This window comes from Astyanax mexicanus, chromosome 11 (genome assembly GCF_023375975.1).
Source record: "Astyanax mexicanus isolate ESR-SI-001 chromosome 11, AstMex3_surface, whole genome shotgun sequence".
Lineage (NCBI taxonomy): Eukaryota > Metazoa > Chordata > Actinopteri > Characiformes > Acestrorhamphidae > Astyanax > Astyanax mexicanus.
In genome coordinates, this window is record NC_064418.1 from 28,609,705 (window position 1) to 28,628,210 (window position 18,506).

General features: G+C 36.3%; 1 protein-coding gene across 1 annotated transcript; it reads right to left on the reverse strand.

Annotated features, from left to right (window-relative positions):
- Nucleotides 1-421: 421 nt before the first annotated feature.
- On the reverse strand, nt 422-16,220 carry pou1f1 (POU class 1 homeobox 1). Its single transcript, XM_007251731.4, has 7 exons — nt 16,041-16,220; nt 9,174-9,323; nt 8,900-8,998; nt 4,224-4,469; nt 2,882-3,046; nt 1,689-1,749; nt 422-1,586 (listed from the first exon to the last, which is right to left on the reverse strand). The coding sequence occupies exons 1-7, from the start codon at nt 16,177-16,179 to the stop codon at nt 1,379-1,381; spliced, it is 1,068 nt and encodes a 355-aa protein (XP_007251793.3). The 5' UTR covers nt 16,180-16,220; the 3' UTR covers nt 422-1,378.
- Nucleotides 16,221-18,506: the final 2,286 nt, after the last annotated feature.

The following is an 18,506-nucleotide window of genomic DNA, read 5'->3' on the forward strand; positions in this document are numbered from 1 at the left end:
TCCTGGTGTAAGAATTCAAGCAGTTCGATAGATAGATAGATAGATAGATAGATAGATAGATAGATAGATAGATAGATAGATAGATAGATAGATAGATAGATAGATAGATAGATAGATAGATAGATAGATAGATAGATAGATAGATAGATAGATAGATAGATAGATAGATAGATAGATAGATAGATAGATAGATAGATAGATAGATAGATAGATACTTTATTGGTCCCTAAGGGGGAATTCTAGTTCAGCTTGGTTTGATAGTTGTGATCATCTATCTGCCTCTTGATTGTATTACAGAGGTTTTCAATTTGGTAAAATCAAAGAAAATCATCATTTGGTATCTTTTTTTTCCAGAGCTGTATTATCAGAGTATTAAAACAATTATGAAAGCCTTTTATTAAAAATACAGTGACAAAACAAATTTTAACAACATCACTTTATTGTGACTTAATATATTACAATTTATTGCTAAATTCTGATATGAATATATTAATTTTGAATACATTTGAAACATTAGGCACATTTAGGCACTTGCAGGCATATAGTAAAAATGATTCCACAAAATATTATATAATATGGACAAATACTTAATATAGACAAAATTATTGGGACATCTGCTCATTCATCGTTTCTTCCTGAATCATAAGTATTTTGCGTTTGCACACCTGTGATATGATTTCAATAATGGATGCACCCTGAAGTAGCTGAATGCTTTCTACAAGCATGTCCAACATGTTTGGACATATACTGTAGTGTAAATAACATTCAGAATAAAAACAATTCAGACAATATCAGAGAAAAAAAGGAAAAGGCATGTGGAATATTATTACATAGTTTACAGATTATCTTCCTGTTGTAAGATGCATTAGTTCTAATCATACATTCAGGGAGCACCACCCACTGAGGAACTAGGACTAGGCTAGCCGAGATTAGCAGTGGCCACCTGACAGCATTACACTGAGGAACTCTAACTTTTCCTGTAAGTCAAGGTGCTATCAGCTAGCGATTAGCTTGTTTTAACACGGTAAACAAAAAGACTACAGGCTGATATACTCACTTCTGAACAGAGAAAGAGCTAGCGCTGCGGTTAGCGGTAATGCTAATACTGCTTCAGCCTCGGTGAAGGAGAACTAAATTGAAACTCTTGTATAACCCTGTACTTCAGTGGAGTGGCTTTACTGCATTTTTTAAAGGAAAATTAAACGATTTTTACTGCACCTTGTATTGCGAAAAAGACGGAATTGAAAACCATAAAGTTACATAACTTGTATAAGCCCAGCATCTTAGAACTGTACCTGCAATTGTCTGTGGTTTCAGGAGGTAAAGGCACTGATCAGAACAGTCTCAGGACACTGCTTTAAATGAAAATTCAGCAGCTCTACCTGCAGGCTGAACTTTCTTTGGTCATTAGTGAGCTGTGGTGCAGACTGGTTTTTACCCTCTTCTCCCTCTGCCTGCGATTACAGAACCAAACCCGCACCACCTCCTTTTCCAAGTGAAGCCCCTCTGCCATGCGAACGATCTCCTGTGACGATGGCTTACTCTTCTCCACAAAGTTCCTCTCCAGCGCCTCCTTAGCCCCCAGACTGAGGAAGTGAATTAAAAATACATTTCTGTAGAACAGCGCTCTGGAATAATGAAGTGAGAGAATGTCTACAGAGTTCAGTTCAGTAAGATATTCACTGTACCTGATGGTTGTTCTTCTCTTTCTTTTGCGTTCTTGCATCCCCATTTTCTCATTATACAGAGCTGTGGAGAGAGGTTTAATTTAGATACAGTGATTGACAAGCTTTCTGCTTATACTAACACATAAAATGATCAGGAATTGTCATCACTTTTTAAGAAAATATGCTAAATTTAAGCATCTCCTAACAACTGCTTTAGCCAGTTTGCTATTCTTTGAATTGACTGCTCAAGTACTCTATATTCAAACAGACCAAACCAGTCATTTCTCTGTGTGCCTAAAACTTTAGCAACAAGCTAGCTAACATACATACATAATGTTACAAGGGAGATAACTAAAGCTAGCAATGAGCTAGCTAACAAACTAATGTTACTGGAAAGATAACTAATGTAAGCGATGAGCTAGCTAACTTTAGTGACAAGCTAGCTAACAAACTAATGTTACTGGAGAGAGAACTAGCATTAGCGACAAGCTAGCTAACCTTCGCAACAAGCTAGCTAACAAACTAATGTTCCTGGGGAGAGAACTAACATTAGCGACAAGCTAGCTAAACTTTTTGTCTTGTTTGTTTCCTTGTAAAGTTTATTTGCTGCTGGCTGTGAATTAAAATTTCCTTTCCATATTTTTTTAATAGATTTAGTTTAAGACCAAATTGTGATGTTTTCACATTTATGATAAAATAAATGGAATTTGATTCAGCTGACTTAAAGTGGTGACTTCTGAATATTTTTTTGGAGAGACAGATTAAGCATTATTTTAATTAATAAAGAAGATACTTTAATGTATTTCAGAACCCCCGGACTCCCCACCCCCCTTGACTCAACTACCTAAAAGTCTCAGATTCAACATCTCCCTGTCTTGGTCTTGACTCGGACTTGGCTCTTGACTACAACGCTACATATTTCCAGTCTCAGGTTTGCCAGGTATGGAACACAGCAGCAGGCAAACACAGTGTGCTGCAGCCTCTGCATCCCTCTAAAAGGTTCCATGCTTTTTCTCAGTTAGACCAGCTGGATAATTATCTCCTGAACAAGTAAGCACTAAGCTTCAGCTAAGCTTTACTAATCATCATCAGGTAATTTATCACAATCAGTAGCAGGATGTACAGGTGGGCCACAGTACATTTTATGGTGGGATAAGGTTGCAAAAGGTTAATAACCCCTATAATACACTATTAATGGACAAACATCCACTCACCTCCAGCTTGCTCAGCCTCCTCCAGCCACTTGGCCAAGATAGACTTGAGCTTGCAAGCATTTTTGAAACTGAGCTGAAGGTTCTCAAAGCGGCAGATGGTGGTCTGACTGAACTCCGAGCCATGTACAGCCGCCAAAGCCTCGCCGACATTAGTCTGAGTGTAACCTGTTAATAACAGATAAAATACAGTACCAGTCAAACGTCTGGAGACACATTCTTATAAAGTGTTTTATTTTATTTATTTAGTTAATTTATTTTCTACATTGTATATTAGTATTAAAGACAAATATAAAATTACACAAATTAAACAAAAAAGTTATTGACTTTTACAATCCCCTGACCCAAAACCTGATCAACTGAGATGGTGATTTGGGATGAGCTGGAGCTTCACAGCATGAAAGGAAACTCCTTCAAGATGCTGAGAAAACCAATCTATCTAAGCATAAAACACTTTTTGTTTACAAAATAATTCTGTATAGGTTTAATGTTTTTAATATTTAAAATTTTGACTGGTACTGTATCTTTACCTTACCTTTAATATACAAGTATAACTATACCGTTACATTTTCTGTAATGCATGTATATTTTATATACTGTATTTAATAGAGACATATACAGTACCTTGTACATACACAGGCCATTTTATCAGAAACACCTTCAATATACTGCGCTTTGATTTTACCAAATTGAAAACATCTGGAATATAATCAAGAGGAAGATGGATGATCACAAGCCATCAAACCAAACTGAACTGCTTGAATTTTTTCACCAGGAGTAAAATAAAGATATCCAAAAGCAGTGTGTAAAACTGGTGGAGGAGAACATGCCAAGATGCATGAAAACTGTGATAAAAAAAACAGGGTTATTCCACCAAATATTAATTTCTGAACTATTAGAACTTTATGAATATGAACTTGTTTTCTTTGCATTACTTGAGGTCTGAAAGCTCTGTATTTTTTTGTTGTTATTTTAGCCATTTCTCATTTTCTGTAAATAAATGCTTTATATGACAATATTTTAATTTGGAATTTGGGAGAAATGTTGTCTGTAGTTTATAGAATAAAACAACAATGTTCATTTATCAACATACACCTATAAATAGCAAAATTGGAGAAACTGATATAGAAACTGAAGTGGTTTCTTATTTTTTTTCCAGAGCTGTAGGTAACATTTGTGAGATTACAGTTACTGACCTATATGACCTATTGGTTGCTGAATAATTGATCACCCCATCAATGCAATGAAATTTATAAAATAGGGCATCTTTAAATGAAGGTTATAATTATCATTAGCATCTTTTGATTTATTCAGAGTACCCAGTATTAGAGTAAGTAGGACAAACCCAGTTTTATCCTCCTCAGCTTGAAGTCATTGGCAAACTTCTCCAGCTCTCGGATCTGGGGTGAATCCATGTCGGGGGGCTCCTCTGGGGGGCGGCTCTTCCTGCGCAGCTCCTGCTTTATGTCCCCCAGGCTGGGCTCCTCCGTGAACAGGGCCTGTGGCAGTTGGGGGAAGCTGTGGGGCAGAGTGCAGGAGCCTCCACCCAGACCATGCTCTGGGAACTTATACAGGCAGGGAGCCAAAGCACCTTTGGGATTAAAGGAGAAGAAAGACAGAAAGAAAGACAGACAGAAAGAAAAGAAGATAAGGGTGTTTAGGCGCATCGGCCACTGTGCCAACAGCAAACACACATAAGAGTTCACATGTTCAAAAGACAACATGTTCATGATCACAGGGTTTTAGAGCATGGTGCATTATTTAACTGCCAATCTGGCTATGAAATAAAGTTTCTTATTAGCAATGATCCACAATAATCTACAATATGTTTTCTCAGTTAATAATAAACCATAATAAACTGGAAAAAAGAGACCACTTAAAATGACAAGTTTATTTGATTTTACCAAATTAAAACCTCTGGAATAAAATCAAGAAGAAGAAGGATGATCACAAGCCATCAAAAAAAGCTGAACTGCTTGAATTTTTGTACCAGGAGTGGCATAAAGTGTTTCAAAAGCAGTGTGTAAGACTGGTGGAGGAGAACATGCCAAAATGCATGAAAACTGTGATTAAAAACAGGGTTATTCCAACCAAATATTGATTTCTGAACCCTTAAAAACTTTACGAATATTAAGTTGTTTTCTTTGAATTATTTAAGGTATGAAAGCTCTACACCTTTTTTGTTGTTTCCCATTTTCTGCAAATAAATGCTTTAAATGACAATAATTGAGAAATGTCTGCAGTTTATAGAATAAAACAATAATGTTAATTTTACTCAAACATATACCTATAAATAGCTTAATCATTGAAACTGATTCAGAAACTCAGGTGGTCTCTAATTTTTTTTTCTAGAGCTGTATATACACAGTCATGTAGATATTACTCATTTTGTTGGCATTAGTGTTCTTGAAATTGGCAAAAAAGAAACATCAGGTTGGTGCTTCCCCCTAGTCTTCATTTGTATGTACTGCATTTTGGACCTATTATGTTCCTGTTTTATCACTGCTTGGTGATCGATATAACATTTTTAATCCAATACATTTATAGAAACATATGTATAGAAATGCTTAGGTAAATTTATTTTAGCATTAGGATTAGCATGTACACATCTAGCAGAAGAGGTACAGTTATAGCTGCAGCATCCTCCGTCTAACATCACTCATGTTGTTATTACTTCACTAAGCCTGTAATAGTGACTGTAGACACCAGGGGGCAATCTGTTCACACTTCTCAGTACAAATCAAGTTCACAACTCCTTACTGAATTCACTCATCTCTCAATTTCTTTCAGGCTGATACCAGGTAGGACCAAGATTAATGCACCTTCACACAAAGAACCAACAAGTGTTCTTGTGCATAAAAAGTAAAATTCTTTAAGATTTTTAAACTGAAATCAATTTAAATGTAAATGTCAAACTTGTATTTGTCAATCACGTTTTAGTAGGCCCACTGCCCTTCCATTGTTAGTGTCTTCCTTCCTCCCAAACACACCTGATTCAACTAATCAGCTCATTAGCAGCCCATTAGTGTGTTTCATGTGGTGTGTTTAAGCAGTAAGAGGGCACTAGGCCTCGAAATCCATTTTTGTCTTCTCCTATTAATTTACCATTTCGGAAAGTTCACTGGCATATTCTGCCAAATTTGTGCCATTTCTGTCCCCAGGAAATCACATGTATAAATGTGTCTTGTACATTGACCTAATTCCAAAAGTAAGATATGTAATAAAAAAACATCAACAAAAAATACTTAGAACACTGAAAAAATGTGTTACCCGTCCCCACTCTCTAACTATAAACTTTACCATTAAATATAATTATTAAAATCCTTCAGAGATTAATTTTCCAGTATCAGGAGTTGTCCCCTGGTTTATTGATTTATTAATGTGGATATTTGTTAGTGTAAACCACCTTTTTTCCAATTCTGTTTGGTTAATCATTTATCCATTTGTTTAATAAGTTGCATGATAATAAATTTGATCAATTTCAGGTTTGGGTCTTCTTGAAAAGATAAAAATGGCTTTGCATCTTTTCGTCATAAATATCAATTATTTGAACATGAAGTCAACCATTTCTTTAAAATAAAGACTTGCTTGAGAGAAAATCAAAGGAATTAGTGGACTTGTTTTTGCTGCTGCTTTTAAAGCAGCTAAGTAGCCCTATATAATCACACTACCACCACCATGTTTGGTATAATACTGCTGGCATAATGTTCTTATAATAAAAACCTGTGTAAGGCATCAGTGTCTGTCAAAGTTCTGCTTTAAACTTTTTTTGAAGTGTAAATCTTCAACAGATACCATTCTCTAATGGTCAGAATTATTGGTCATGTTCTTTAAATGGTTAATGAAGACCACTGACCTTATCTGGGGTGAGAGAGGTAAACAGTTCTATAGATGTTCATCTGGGTTCCTTTGTGATTTCCTGGATAAGCCATTGCAGCATCTTGGAGACATTTTTTGTGGGCTGGTCATTACTGGGAAGATTGAGCACTGTTCTGAGATTTTTTTCTCCATTTGTAGATAATAGCTCTCCCTGTGGTTCTCTGGAATTGCAGTACCTGAGAAATTAACCCTTTCCAGACTGATATATATATTTCATTTTCTTTCTGAAATATCTTCTTCATATAGCTTAACATAGGACATTCTATTGGTTGTGGTATCTTATGCTCTTTACTGAGGCCTTTAAGCCTATACTTCTTTTTACTGCAAAGGTTACTTTTTCATTCATCATGACTGGTAGTAATCCGGTCTGAAATTGTGATTACAAACAAAATGTCTTTGTCTATGTTTTTTTTTTTTTTTTTTTTTTTTTTTACAGAACATTGACCTTTTTTCTTGATTCAAGTGACAAAAAGTCATTTAGGGATCCTGAGATATAAAACACTTTTGAGTAAATACTTTTTAAAATCTATTCAGTATCACATTGTTTTCCTGTAGGGGGTTGTTTAGAGATATTTTTCCTTCGGAATGACTAGAACTGTGTCTGAAACTGAGCCATATTCACTATATAGTTCTCTACCATAGACTGTATATATCTGGACGGAGAATCGTCTCTTAAAAGTGAAGTCACCACAGGTCGGGCACCCCCCTGCTGTTCGGTTGCAGAAAGCTGTGTAACCCCACCCATCCCCATAGGTTTCAATGGCAAAACAGACTTTCAATCACGTTTTTTTCCAATATACTGTAATTCTACCTCCATTATTTAAATGCAACAGCTCTGCTTATATTGTCAAAATTTTATATCCCCACAGAATACGTTTTTTAAAACGTTATTCAGCTCTATTCAAATAGGTGTTATTATTGTAAAAGGGCTGGGTTACACCAATGACTGTATGGATGGGACTATAGACTTTGTGAGCTCTTTGGAGGCAGCCCTCAGGGGCGGGGTTATTTAAATGAGTAGGCTGTCTCTCCACAGTCTTTCTCCCTCCTCTGGTCTCTACTGCGCAGACTCAGGTTTCAGGATCGCCAACATGGCGGAAGATTTTGGCTTCATTTTCATTGGATGAATGGGAACGGTGACATGGCGTCCATCTTTTTTACAGTCTCTGTTCTCTACTTTGTGATTTCACTATTTTGTAGTGGTGTCACTTTCATAATCTCAAATTATACTGTACAAACAAAACCTTATTGGTATTTCACAAATTTTAACATGCAGCGAATAATGAATAGGCCACAGTTCCAAACACATCTACGGACCTCCATTATTTTTAATTACTTTTGTCCTGCAGCTTCATGACAAACCCAAAAAAAACAAATGTCATACAAAAACATGTCTTAACACTGATTACACTGCAGTAAACAGAGAAACTTGTGCAAAGAAGACAACTCTCCCAGTATAAACAAGATTGTGCCTAAAGAAAAGTTTAAAACAGGAGCCTGACTTAATATGTTGTGCTTAAAGATTATTTCACAGTCTTTATACAATGTACAGCTCTGGAAAAAAAAAAGATACAATTTAAAAATAATGAGTTTCTTTGATTTTACCAAATTGAAAACCTCTGCAATATAATCAAGAGGAAGATGGATGATCACAATCCATCAACTCAAGCTGAACTGCTTGAATTTTGGCATCAGGAGTGGCATAAAGTTGTCCAAAAGCAGTGTGTAAGACTGGTGGAGGAGAACATGCCAAAATGCATGAAAACTGTGATTAAAAACAGGGTTATTCCAACAAATATTGATTTCTGAACTCTTAAAACTTTATGAATATAAACTTGTTTTCTTTGCATTGTTAAGGTCTGAATGCTCTGCATCTTTTTTGTAATTTCAGCCATTTCTCATTTTCTGCAAATAAATGTTTTAAATGAGAATATTTTTATTTGGAATTTGGGAGAAATGCTGTCTGTAGTTTATAGGATAAAACAACAATGTTCGGTTTACTCAAACATATACCTATAAATATAAAAATCAGAGAAACTGATTCAGAAACTGAAGTGGTCTCTTAATTTTTTTCAGAGCTTTATATTAAAGTATTTGCAGTATATTTAATGTCTAATGTCTGTGGCATGTTGTAGTCCCTACCTTGCAGTGAATTGGCTCCATTGACCATATTGGGATGAGGAACACCGCAGGTCTGCAGGATGCGGGTTTGGGAAATGCTGGCTGAAAGCATTTCCTGTGCTGCAGACAAAAACATACAATATCTTCATACATCAAACACACAAACTCACACACACACACACACATCCGTGCACATGCAAAGAGCATCATTGATTGATACCACTCAAAGCACTGAGTCAGAGGCCCTTCTGAAGAACGCACTGACGTAGCCCAGCAGCGAGACGTATCAACACACCTGCCATCATGCCGTAGGTGGTCTGCTGGTTGCTATAGTGACATGGGGGCATTGAGTAGTGCAGGCCGGCCGATGCGTTGCTGAGGGCAGACGTGGACAGATGCATGTGGGAGCGCTTGGACGACTGGACGAGGGGCAGACCCGGGGGAACTGCGGACAGGAGCACAGGACAATGCACATGATCTTATCACTACATCAAAAAGAACAAAGTGACAGGACAAGATGACGGAATAAAAGGCCATCATTTTTATTGATTCTAGATTGATTCTAAATGAGATATGGAGTGTCTTTTATTGGCGCTATAGAGAAGCACCAAAAGGAGCACCTACATAACGTGTCCAAAAGTCACTGTAAACACAGATGGTAATATCTATCCACATTCAATACCACTGATGTGCATATTTGATAATTGCTGGCAATATCTGCTGATAAAAATAAAATGATAAAAAATAAGCAAAGCTTTTCTTTATACTATACTTTTCATGAAAAATATAGTTGGATTGCAGTGTTTGATTTGAATGCTATTTGGAAGGAAGATAAGTGTTACCAGGAACAATAAATAATTAAAAATGAAGACTGATGATACTCGATGTCAGGTATGGCCAGTAAAAAACATGTATCTACCTTTTGAACACACAAACAAAAATTCTTGATGAATTTTTACATTGATTTCCATTGAAAGCCAAGAAGGATTTACCTCTCCATTGTAAAATTGCTGTTTTGGAGATACATGTTTTTCACTGAACAGCGATAATAAACCAGTGCATCTAAAAAAAAATTTGAATATCATAGAAAAGTTATTTTAATTTAGTAATTCAGTTCAAAATGTGAAGTTCAGAGTCAATTCAGTGTTTTCCCAGAAAATCTTACAGCACTTCATGCTTTCCTCTGCTGACAACTTTTATGGAGATGCAGATTTCATTTTGGCACACTGCCAAAAGTACCAATCAGTCTTATATAATATTCTAATTTTCTGAGACACAGATTTTAGGGGTTTTCACTGGCTTTAAGCCATAATCATTAAGAGTAAAATAAATAAACGCTATATAATATATGAGTTTTACATTTTGAACTGAATTACTGAAATAAATTAACTTTACCCAACCTACCAAGACATGCAACTAAACAGAGATGAATCCAAAACTATGAACCAAATCTGTTTAAGAAATGTAGGTAAGTGTGTTGAGTGAAGTTATGGTGGGAGCAATGCTAGACCTCAGGTCAGCGGTTGCTTGGGCGAGGTGAAAGAAAGCATGGCGGAGATGAAAACCAGGTCTACTGAAGTTAAAGACACATCTCACAGTTACTAACTAACCAGCAAGCTCTGCAAACTAAAAATTTCCCAACCTAGAGAGCTGCTACAGGTGTAATAATAAAAATGTAGACTGATATAGGCAACTCTTTGTCATATTAATTGAGCTACACATACAGAAGGTTAGTGTGTAACACATGCATAACATAACATGGCAGACATCTGTGCATGGAGTTGTAGTGGTTCCTACAGTAGTGTCCTGCGATAATCCATCACATGCTGCTTAAATGCAGGTTTTGTAAAAAATGCCTAAAATAAAGACCAAAGGTAATCTGGAGTTGTACGAAATCACACCGCACATCATGATACCTAGTGTGTGTGGCGGCAAACTTGGCATTGACATTTGCATTGGCTACCCACAGATTCATTGGTCATCTCAATCAGATTGGCAATGGTTGATCTTCAGTGACAAGTCCTGCATTTATCTTGCTGGTGCTTGCCTTAAAGACAAACATGCCATAGCCAGCTGTATTGTCAGATCTATCCTCGACTGATAATGTATGGGTTGCTATTTGATGTTTTATCAGCACTACACCCCCAACCGCAATATCTGCAGGAACTGTGTGAATATTTAAGTTAAATGAGATGGATTTTAGCAGAACACCCTTAGGAACCTCTACAACACCATGCGAAGATGTTTGTCATGTTCCGTTACACCTGCGTTATGCTACTTCTGTATGTGTAGATCAATAAATATTGCCTATAGCAGCCTTTATGTTTAACCATTTATTGTTTCTGGTAACCTTCATTTTCCTTCCAAATATTATTGAAATTGATCACTTCTATTTGGGTGCAACTATAATTTTAAAGGTAGGTCTCATTCCATCATTTTTAATTCATTTTAAAATGTCTAGTTGTGGTCTCTAGTATAAATTAATACCAGGTGAGCCGTTTTTTGGGAAAAAAAAGTGCTCAGGCTCTATTTAGCCCTGCTTTAGATCACTGTATTAGAGGTCTCTGAAAAAAAGTCAGGTTTTGGCTCTTGTTCATTAACATAGACACATGCAAATACATCGCCTCTAATTGACTAACAGCACTAACTGCCTTCCCCACAGTCTCTAGAACTCAAACAACAAAATGTTTTCAGAGATACAGCCTAAGGTATAAAGATAAAGCACTGAGTTCTAGGTAAAGTTAACCCTTAAAATTTGCTTAACGCAAGACTCAAGGCCGAGAAATCAACACCGCAAGCTGAGCCCAGACTGCCCACTCCGGTGGCGCTCTCTCCCCGTGGCCAAAAAACGTTATTAACGCTGTGAGCCGAGCCCAAACTGCTTACCCCGCGGCTCTCCCTGCCTGTATTTTAGCGGAAGAAGACCTTTAATATAGGTGTATAAGTGTGTAAGTAAAACAAATAATTTTCTTTAGTATCCAGGCCAGGCAAGAATCCAACAGATACTGTCAGCAGTACTACTGTCCCTTTCTCCTCAGTCACCCTTATTCCTGTACTATCAAATGTATTCAGTCAAAGAAAGTCTCTGATTCCTTAATCAGAAGATTTCCATCCACTGCATGCCGACTTTGAGTGGGGCTCTACTGAATTAGGCCTCCCACCCATAATCTTGTAAAGATAATCTCCATTATTTGTTCTTTTCATCTCCTCGGCATGAGGAGACACTTTAGATATCAGCATGACAGGCAGAGTCAGAGCGGCGTTAGATAACCAGGCCACTTCAAACTGCTCAGGAAACAGACACACACACACTCCGACACGCTTCCCTGTTAATCACAGCGATTTAACACCAACCCACAGGTGACACTACCTGCTATAAACCTGTGTTTAAGTGGATGTCTGTGTGTATATACAATACTACATCTAAATCAGGTTAAATAACTGTGCTGAGGTTTAATGTGTCTGATTATGAAAAGGTAAAAACATTAATGGTTGTAAGGGAAGTATCCTATGTGTAAAACTCTTGACAAAACAACACATGCTAGTTTAGTTCTCAGTGTAATATCAATGTGAAAACATGTTTGGTTCTAGAGTTCTCCATAAAAAAGTAACAGATGTGCAAATTGAGATTATAAGAGTCTTCTCTGCTCTTCTCTGTTTTTTTTATAATTAGTAATTATAATAGATTAATAGTAAGTAGGATATTGTTAATATTATGGTGTCATCCAATATTAAGTAGAGTTTTAGAAAGATCCTACAGTGGCCCTAAAGGTATTAACCAGCAAAACTCAGTCATTAGATAAAGGAAGCCGCACTGCAGCCCGTTTTATCGATTTATCGATATTATAATATAATCTAGACTTGTCAGCATTGGGTTATCTGAAAAAGCAATCTTCTAGTTTGAAAATTATTCCTCTGGTAGAAGACAGTGTGAGCAGGCTGAATGTTTCATGAGTAAACCTTTAACGGTTTCTCAGGCTGTACCACAGGGATCTGTTTTGGGGCATCTTCATTTTGCTATATTTATCACAATGTGCCATCCGCAAATTCCCATTAATATGCTGATGACACTGCTTTTATTGTTTTGTGCCCACTCAGCACCGTGTTTTGCTTAATTTATAAGATGCTTTAATATTTTATAGAACAAACTGCTGTTTTTGCAAAAAAAAAAATAAACCCCCCAGAAAACAGTTAACAATATTTCTACATGTGGACGTTTTTGTTAGAGTATAAGATCATGCTAAGAGTCAGAATTTGCAGAAAAAAGGGCTTTTGATTTTATAGACAATGTCATCAATATGCTTTCACCTTTAGTAGTGTGTATGTACAGTGTATGACAGTGTATTATGAGCTGTAGGACAATTACCCACCAGTGTTCATTATGGAGTCACTTTGCCATTTATTCTTTGGTATATCAGAAGTTTTTCTATTGGTCCATTCATCATGAAATATGGACACAATATAAAGAACAATGACCAAATTCCCATTATGTCCAAAATTTCAATGCAATGATAAACATAATTGTTTACAATATATGCATAAACATCATTAGAAATTATAGATTTCTAATGATTTACTTACGATTTACTTATTTTGAAGATGTTTTTCAAGGTAAGGAGTTTGCTATTTGGTCTACTGTTTGTAATGTCTGTCTATGAGAGAATAATTTATTTTGCTGCCTATCTCTGCAAAGACGCTTCTCTTAAAGGCTTTTTCATCTCAGAGAGATTTTCCTGGTTAAATAAAAGGATGTAAAAAAAATAAAGCGGTGTGCTGCTGTAGACGTGTCACAGAAAAGCAGCGTTATACAAACCGAAAAACGGCTCCAAAATAGATCAGAGTAAATGGAAGACCTGGGAATGAATGCAGTGTAACCTTATTGCCTGGGTGGTGATAAAATGAGCAATATCAGAATATTGCCTCAGTAACACAAACGCCGCCAATATACATAAGAGCCTCCTGTGAGGTCGGACTGAAAATGCATTTAAAAGAGGAAACGGTGAGGAAGAGAAGAGGAAGAGAGAAAGGAGAAGATGATGATGAAGAACAAGGGGTTGCTCGTGTGTGTGGTCAGTGAAAAGGTCATGCTTTCAATGTGAGAGCGAGACTGAGAGTGATGACAGCAGCAGGAGAGCAGAACCCCTGCACTGTAGGGTCACAGTGACTCCTCATAAACAGACGGATCACATCTCTCTCTCTCTCTCTTTGTCCCTCATCTTCACATCTTCATTGTCTCTCTCTCTCTCTTTTCCTCTCATTTTCATTCCTCTCATTATCTCACTATATCTCTCTCTTCCCCTCTCATATTCACTTTCTCCCATTCTCGTTCTATATCTCTCCCTCTCATTTACACTTTTTTCCATTCTCTCTTGTCTCTCTATCTATCTCTCTCCCCACTCTCTTTCTCTCTCATTTTTACTTTCTCCCATTCTCTATCTCTCCCTCTCCCTAATTTTCCTTCTCATTTTCACTTTCTCCCACTCTCTCTCTCTTTCGCTCTTTCTCTCATTTTCTTTCTCATTTTCACTTTCTCCCATTTCCTCTCTATTTCTCTCTCTCCCTCATTTTGTCTCTCATTTTCACTTTCTCCCATTCTCTCTCTGTCTCTCTCTCTCACTCTCTGTTGTCTGATTCCAGCTGTCTGTTGTCTGTTCCTTTGGGAACATTCCTAGACAGCTGTCTCTATTGCCCCTCTGCCTTAACTTCCAACAATTCTCCTGATATTTACCAACTAGGGATAACTTATTAAAAAAAAAGAATAATTTTACTTTATTCCTTTTCACACAGCAGAGTAGCTTGTATTTCAGTGAGAAGAAGAACTGTGAAAATGATTACCTCCTGCTCCACTGCAGGAAAGTAATAAGACTGCATTAAACACAAAGATGTAACACTACTAACATCATCTACACCAGTAAAACCTGCAGAAGGAAGAATAATAAAAATAATAATAATAATAAGAAGAAGAAGAAGAAGAAGAAGAGGATGAGAAAAAGAAAATTGAACAGATTTTCTAGATTTGATGTGACAAATAAAAAGAAGAAAAACAAGAAGAAGTAAAAGAACAAGAAAAAGAATTGAAACAAATATAAACGTAGAACAATCGAATATTTAATAATAGAAGAATGTAGGTAATAAGTGCATTTAGAATCACCCAAATAATAAGATATAAAAAGAGAGATTTGATTTATATTCAAATTTCATAAAAAAAAGAGAGAGGAGCAGGATAATGAAAAGATTTGGGAAAGTGATGTGGGATATTAGAGTTGGGTGAAACTTAAAGGGGAGAAAAAAGAAGAATTAGAAGAAGGAGGAGTAAGAGAAAGACAAGAAGAATTAGACATAGAAAAGATAACTGAGCAACAAAACAAGAAGTAGAAGAAGTTGAAACATAAAAAGATGTATATTCAGAGTTGACTGGGAATTTGATGCAGGACTTTTGGGTTGGAGGTGAAACCTGAAGGGGGAGAAGAAAGAAGAAAACAGAGACGTAAATAATGATGATGTGACTAGGAGGAGGAGGAAGGAAAATAAAATAAAAATAATACGCAAGGACAAAAAAAATGGGATTCCTTGATTGTGAAAATGATGCAGCACATTTAAATTGGAGGTAAAACCTGCAGGAAAAAAGAATAATAATGTTAAAAAAGAAGAAGTAGAAAAAAAGAAGAGAAGACGTAGAAAGATAAGAAATAGGATAAGGGTTGCAGATGAACCTTCAGGGGGACAAGTAAAGATGAAAAAACAGAGACACAGATAATGATGATGATGATAGTGATAAAGATAATTAGGAGGAGGACGAGGAGGAGAAAGAAAGTAAGAAAAGTAATATGCAAAGAAGAAGAATTTCAGAATTCTTTGATTTGTGAAAATGATGCAGGACATTTGAGTCAGAGGTAAAACCTGCAGGAAGAAGGAGGAAGAAAAATTAAAAAAAGATAAGAAAGATAAAAAGGAGGAGTAGAATAATAAAAAGAGGAATAAGTGGGAGGAGAAAAGAATAAAAGTGGTGCACAAAAAAAGTTTGATTTCTAATTTGATTTGGGACATTTCACTTGGAGGCCAAACCTGCAGCAGAAAGAAGGAGAAGAGGAAGAACATGAAGAACCAGAAGTAGAGATTGTGAGGTTGTGTGACTAATGTTATGATGTAGTGTAAATGTTACCTGGCTGCACCATGTTGCTGGGGTGGCTGGTGACGGACAGGCAGTCAGCAGCTCCAGCGTGGTGCATCAGCAGTGGCAGGGCCGAGTCTCCGCCCAGCGTGGTGAAGGAGTCCGTGCTGCTGAAGGCCTGGCAGGTCATGACTGCTCCTCTCAGTGTCTCTCTGGACCCACAGAGCAACCGTCTGCCCACCTGTGTGACACACGCAGGACGTGTGCAGGTATTTATACTGACCCCCCTTCAGCCCGCTCATCCATGTTAATGCCCCCTGTCCCCGGGCTATTACCACACTCCAGCAGCCCTCTGCAGCCTCCTGCAGCAAAGCTGTGGTAATTAGGGCAGAGAGGGGTAACTCGACACTCTCTATTTCCACTGGCTGTGAGCTTTCAGTTAAGGCCCGGTGCTGCTTACACAAATCCGCTGTGATTGTTTACAGAACAGGGAGCAACAAAAGCAGCCAATTATGAAATGCAACATACAGGCTTAGATGTTTTCTCCCTTAATTAGATGTCGGTGTCAAATATGAAAAAGAGGCTTGAATAAACAAGTCGTTTAAATCTAGAGTTACTGCTTTAATGAGTCATGAATAAACAATAATTATATTAATTGTTTCATGGAGAAAGCACCCAAAGCATGTAATTGAGGAAAAGCAGAGATGCCAGTAAAAGCAGAAGCCCTCACTTTAGACCTTCAGTTGAGTAAAAGTACTCAAATGTACGTAAGCATCAAATATGAAAGTAAATTGTCATTGGCAACTGATTAAATAAACTGACTCAAAAGAATTTTTTCTTCACAAATTGTTGAATAGAATATCATTAATTAGTCAGACTCTGATGCCTATTAAAATGATCATGCTCAGAAAACACAAAACCGAGTGAAAATTTTACATTTGGCAAACTCGAAAAGTTTTACGTTTCATTTGTTTGCAGTATAATAAAATCTTGTTTAAATGCAAACAGGCTAAATGTAATATCATTTATCATGAAGAATCTGTATTGGAGCAAAATGTTCAGTATTTAAAGTTAAATAATAGTCATTGTGCAAGTTCATTAGTATGTAACAAACATGCAAAGAAGAAATGACCAATAGCAAGTTCAGCAAAAATGATTGAGGTAAAGTTCATATATTTTACAATGAGTCAAAAGCAATATTACTGTGACACGCCTATAGTGAAATTAACATTAAAAATGAATTAGACATCACACCTATTTAGAAATGTATTATTACACACGATTGAATAATTCACAAATAACAAATGCCAAATGGAAAATACTGTGGGCTGGTGTATTCATTGCATTACATCTGACACTGTCACAAGTATAACTGCAGAACATCTCCCTGCAGAACAAATAACCAATTACTGGAAAATGGCTTGAGTAGGATTTTTATGTACATACGGTGCCATATGGTAAGTGGATAAGTGGATTACCCTGTGGGTAACTGCTACAGAGTTAGTTCATCTGTGTAATTGTTGAAAAGCATTTTTTGAGATGGGCTGATTGGGGCTGGTCCTGACTGTGGGATGTCCTGACTTGCTCTGCCTCTGATGATTTTAATCACAGTCCTTAAGTGAACAGGTGACAGTGCTTAAGTGAGCTGGACTGGTCTTAGGACCACCCACAACAGGAAACAAATGAATGTGTGGCTTCCTAGATTCTTCGTGATAGTCTGAGAAATGTTATAGTAGTATACAATAACTAAGTAAAATATAATGCTTTAACATACTTAAGTAGGGTTTGTGTGTATCTTTATTTTGTTGTATTTCCAATTGGGGTGACTTTTTACTTTAGGTCCACTAGATTTCAAATATTTTACTTTTCACTCCACTAATTAATGAAGAATATGTCATTGCTACTTTACAATCATATGGTACAACATAATTTAAAAATATATATATATAATATCATTAATAAGTCAGACAGATGTCTGTTAAAATGATCATAGTCACAAAACACAAAACAAAGTGGCTATAAATACATTTTTAACAACAAAAAAAAACTTTCAAGTTTATTTTTTAAATACATTTTTGTTTAAATGCACACAGGCTAAATTGAACATTATTTATTATGAAGAATCTGCAGTGGAGTAAAACATTTAATATTTAAAGTTAAATAATAGTCATTGTGCACCTAGATAAAAATATCAAATGTAAAATATAATGCTTTAATGTGCTTAAGTAGGATTTAAGTAGGTTTTGTGTATTTACTTTATTAAATTATTTCCAATTCGGGTGAGTTTTTACTTTAATTAAAAATGAGTACATTAGATTTCAAATATGTTACTTTTCATTCCACTAATTCATGCAGAATATGACCATTGCCAGATCACAAGCATTCTGTACAACATACAGTGCAAAAGTACATTTATTTGTAAAGACACCCCACAAAGTAGAAACTCCAAAATACAAATTCAATCCAATATCTACATAGTATTTACACTGACAGGAGTTAATACCAAGATGGAATAGT

Coding starts and splice junctions, on each gene's coding strand:
- pou1f1 (XM_007251731.4), bottom strand. CDS start 16,179: ATGACCTGCCAGGCCTTCAGCAGCACGGACTCCTTCACCACGCTGGGC. Junction 4,470..8,899: donor TGGAGCCAATTCACTGCAAG/GTAGGGACTACA, acceptor TTAATCCCAAAG/GTGCTTTGGCTCCCTGCCTG. Junction 3,047..4,223: donor GCTGAGGAGGATAAAACTGG/GTTTGTCCTACT, acceptor TGTTATTAACAG/GTTACACTCAGACTAATGTC.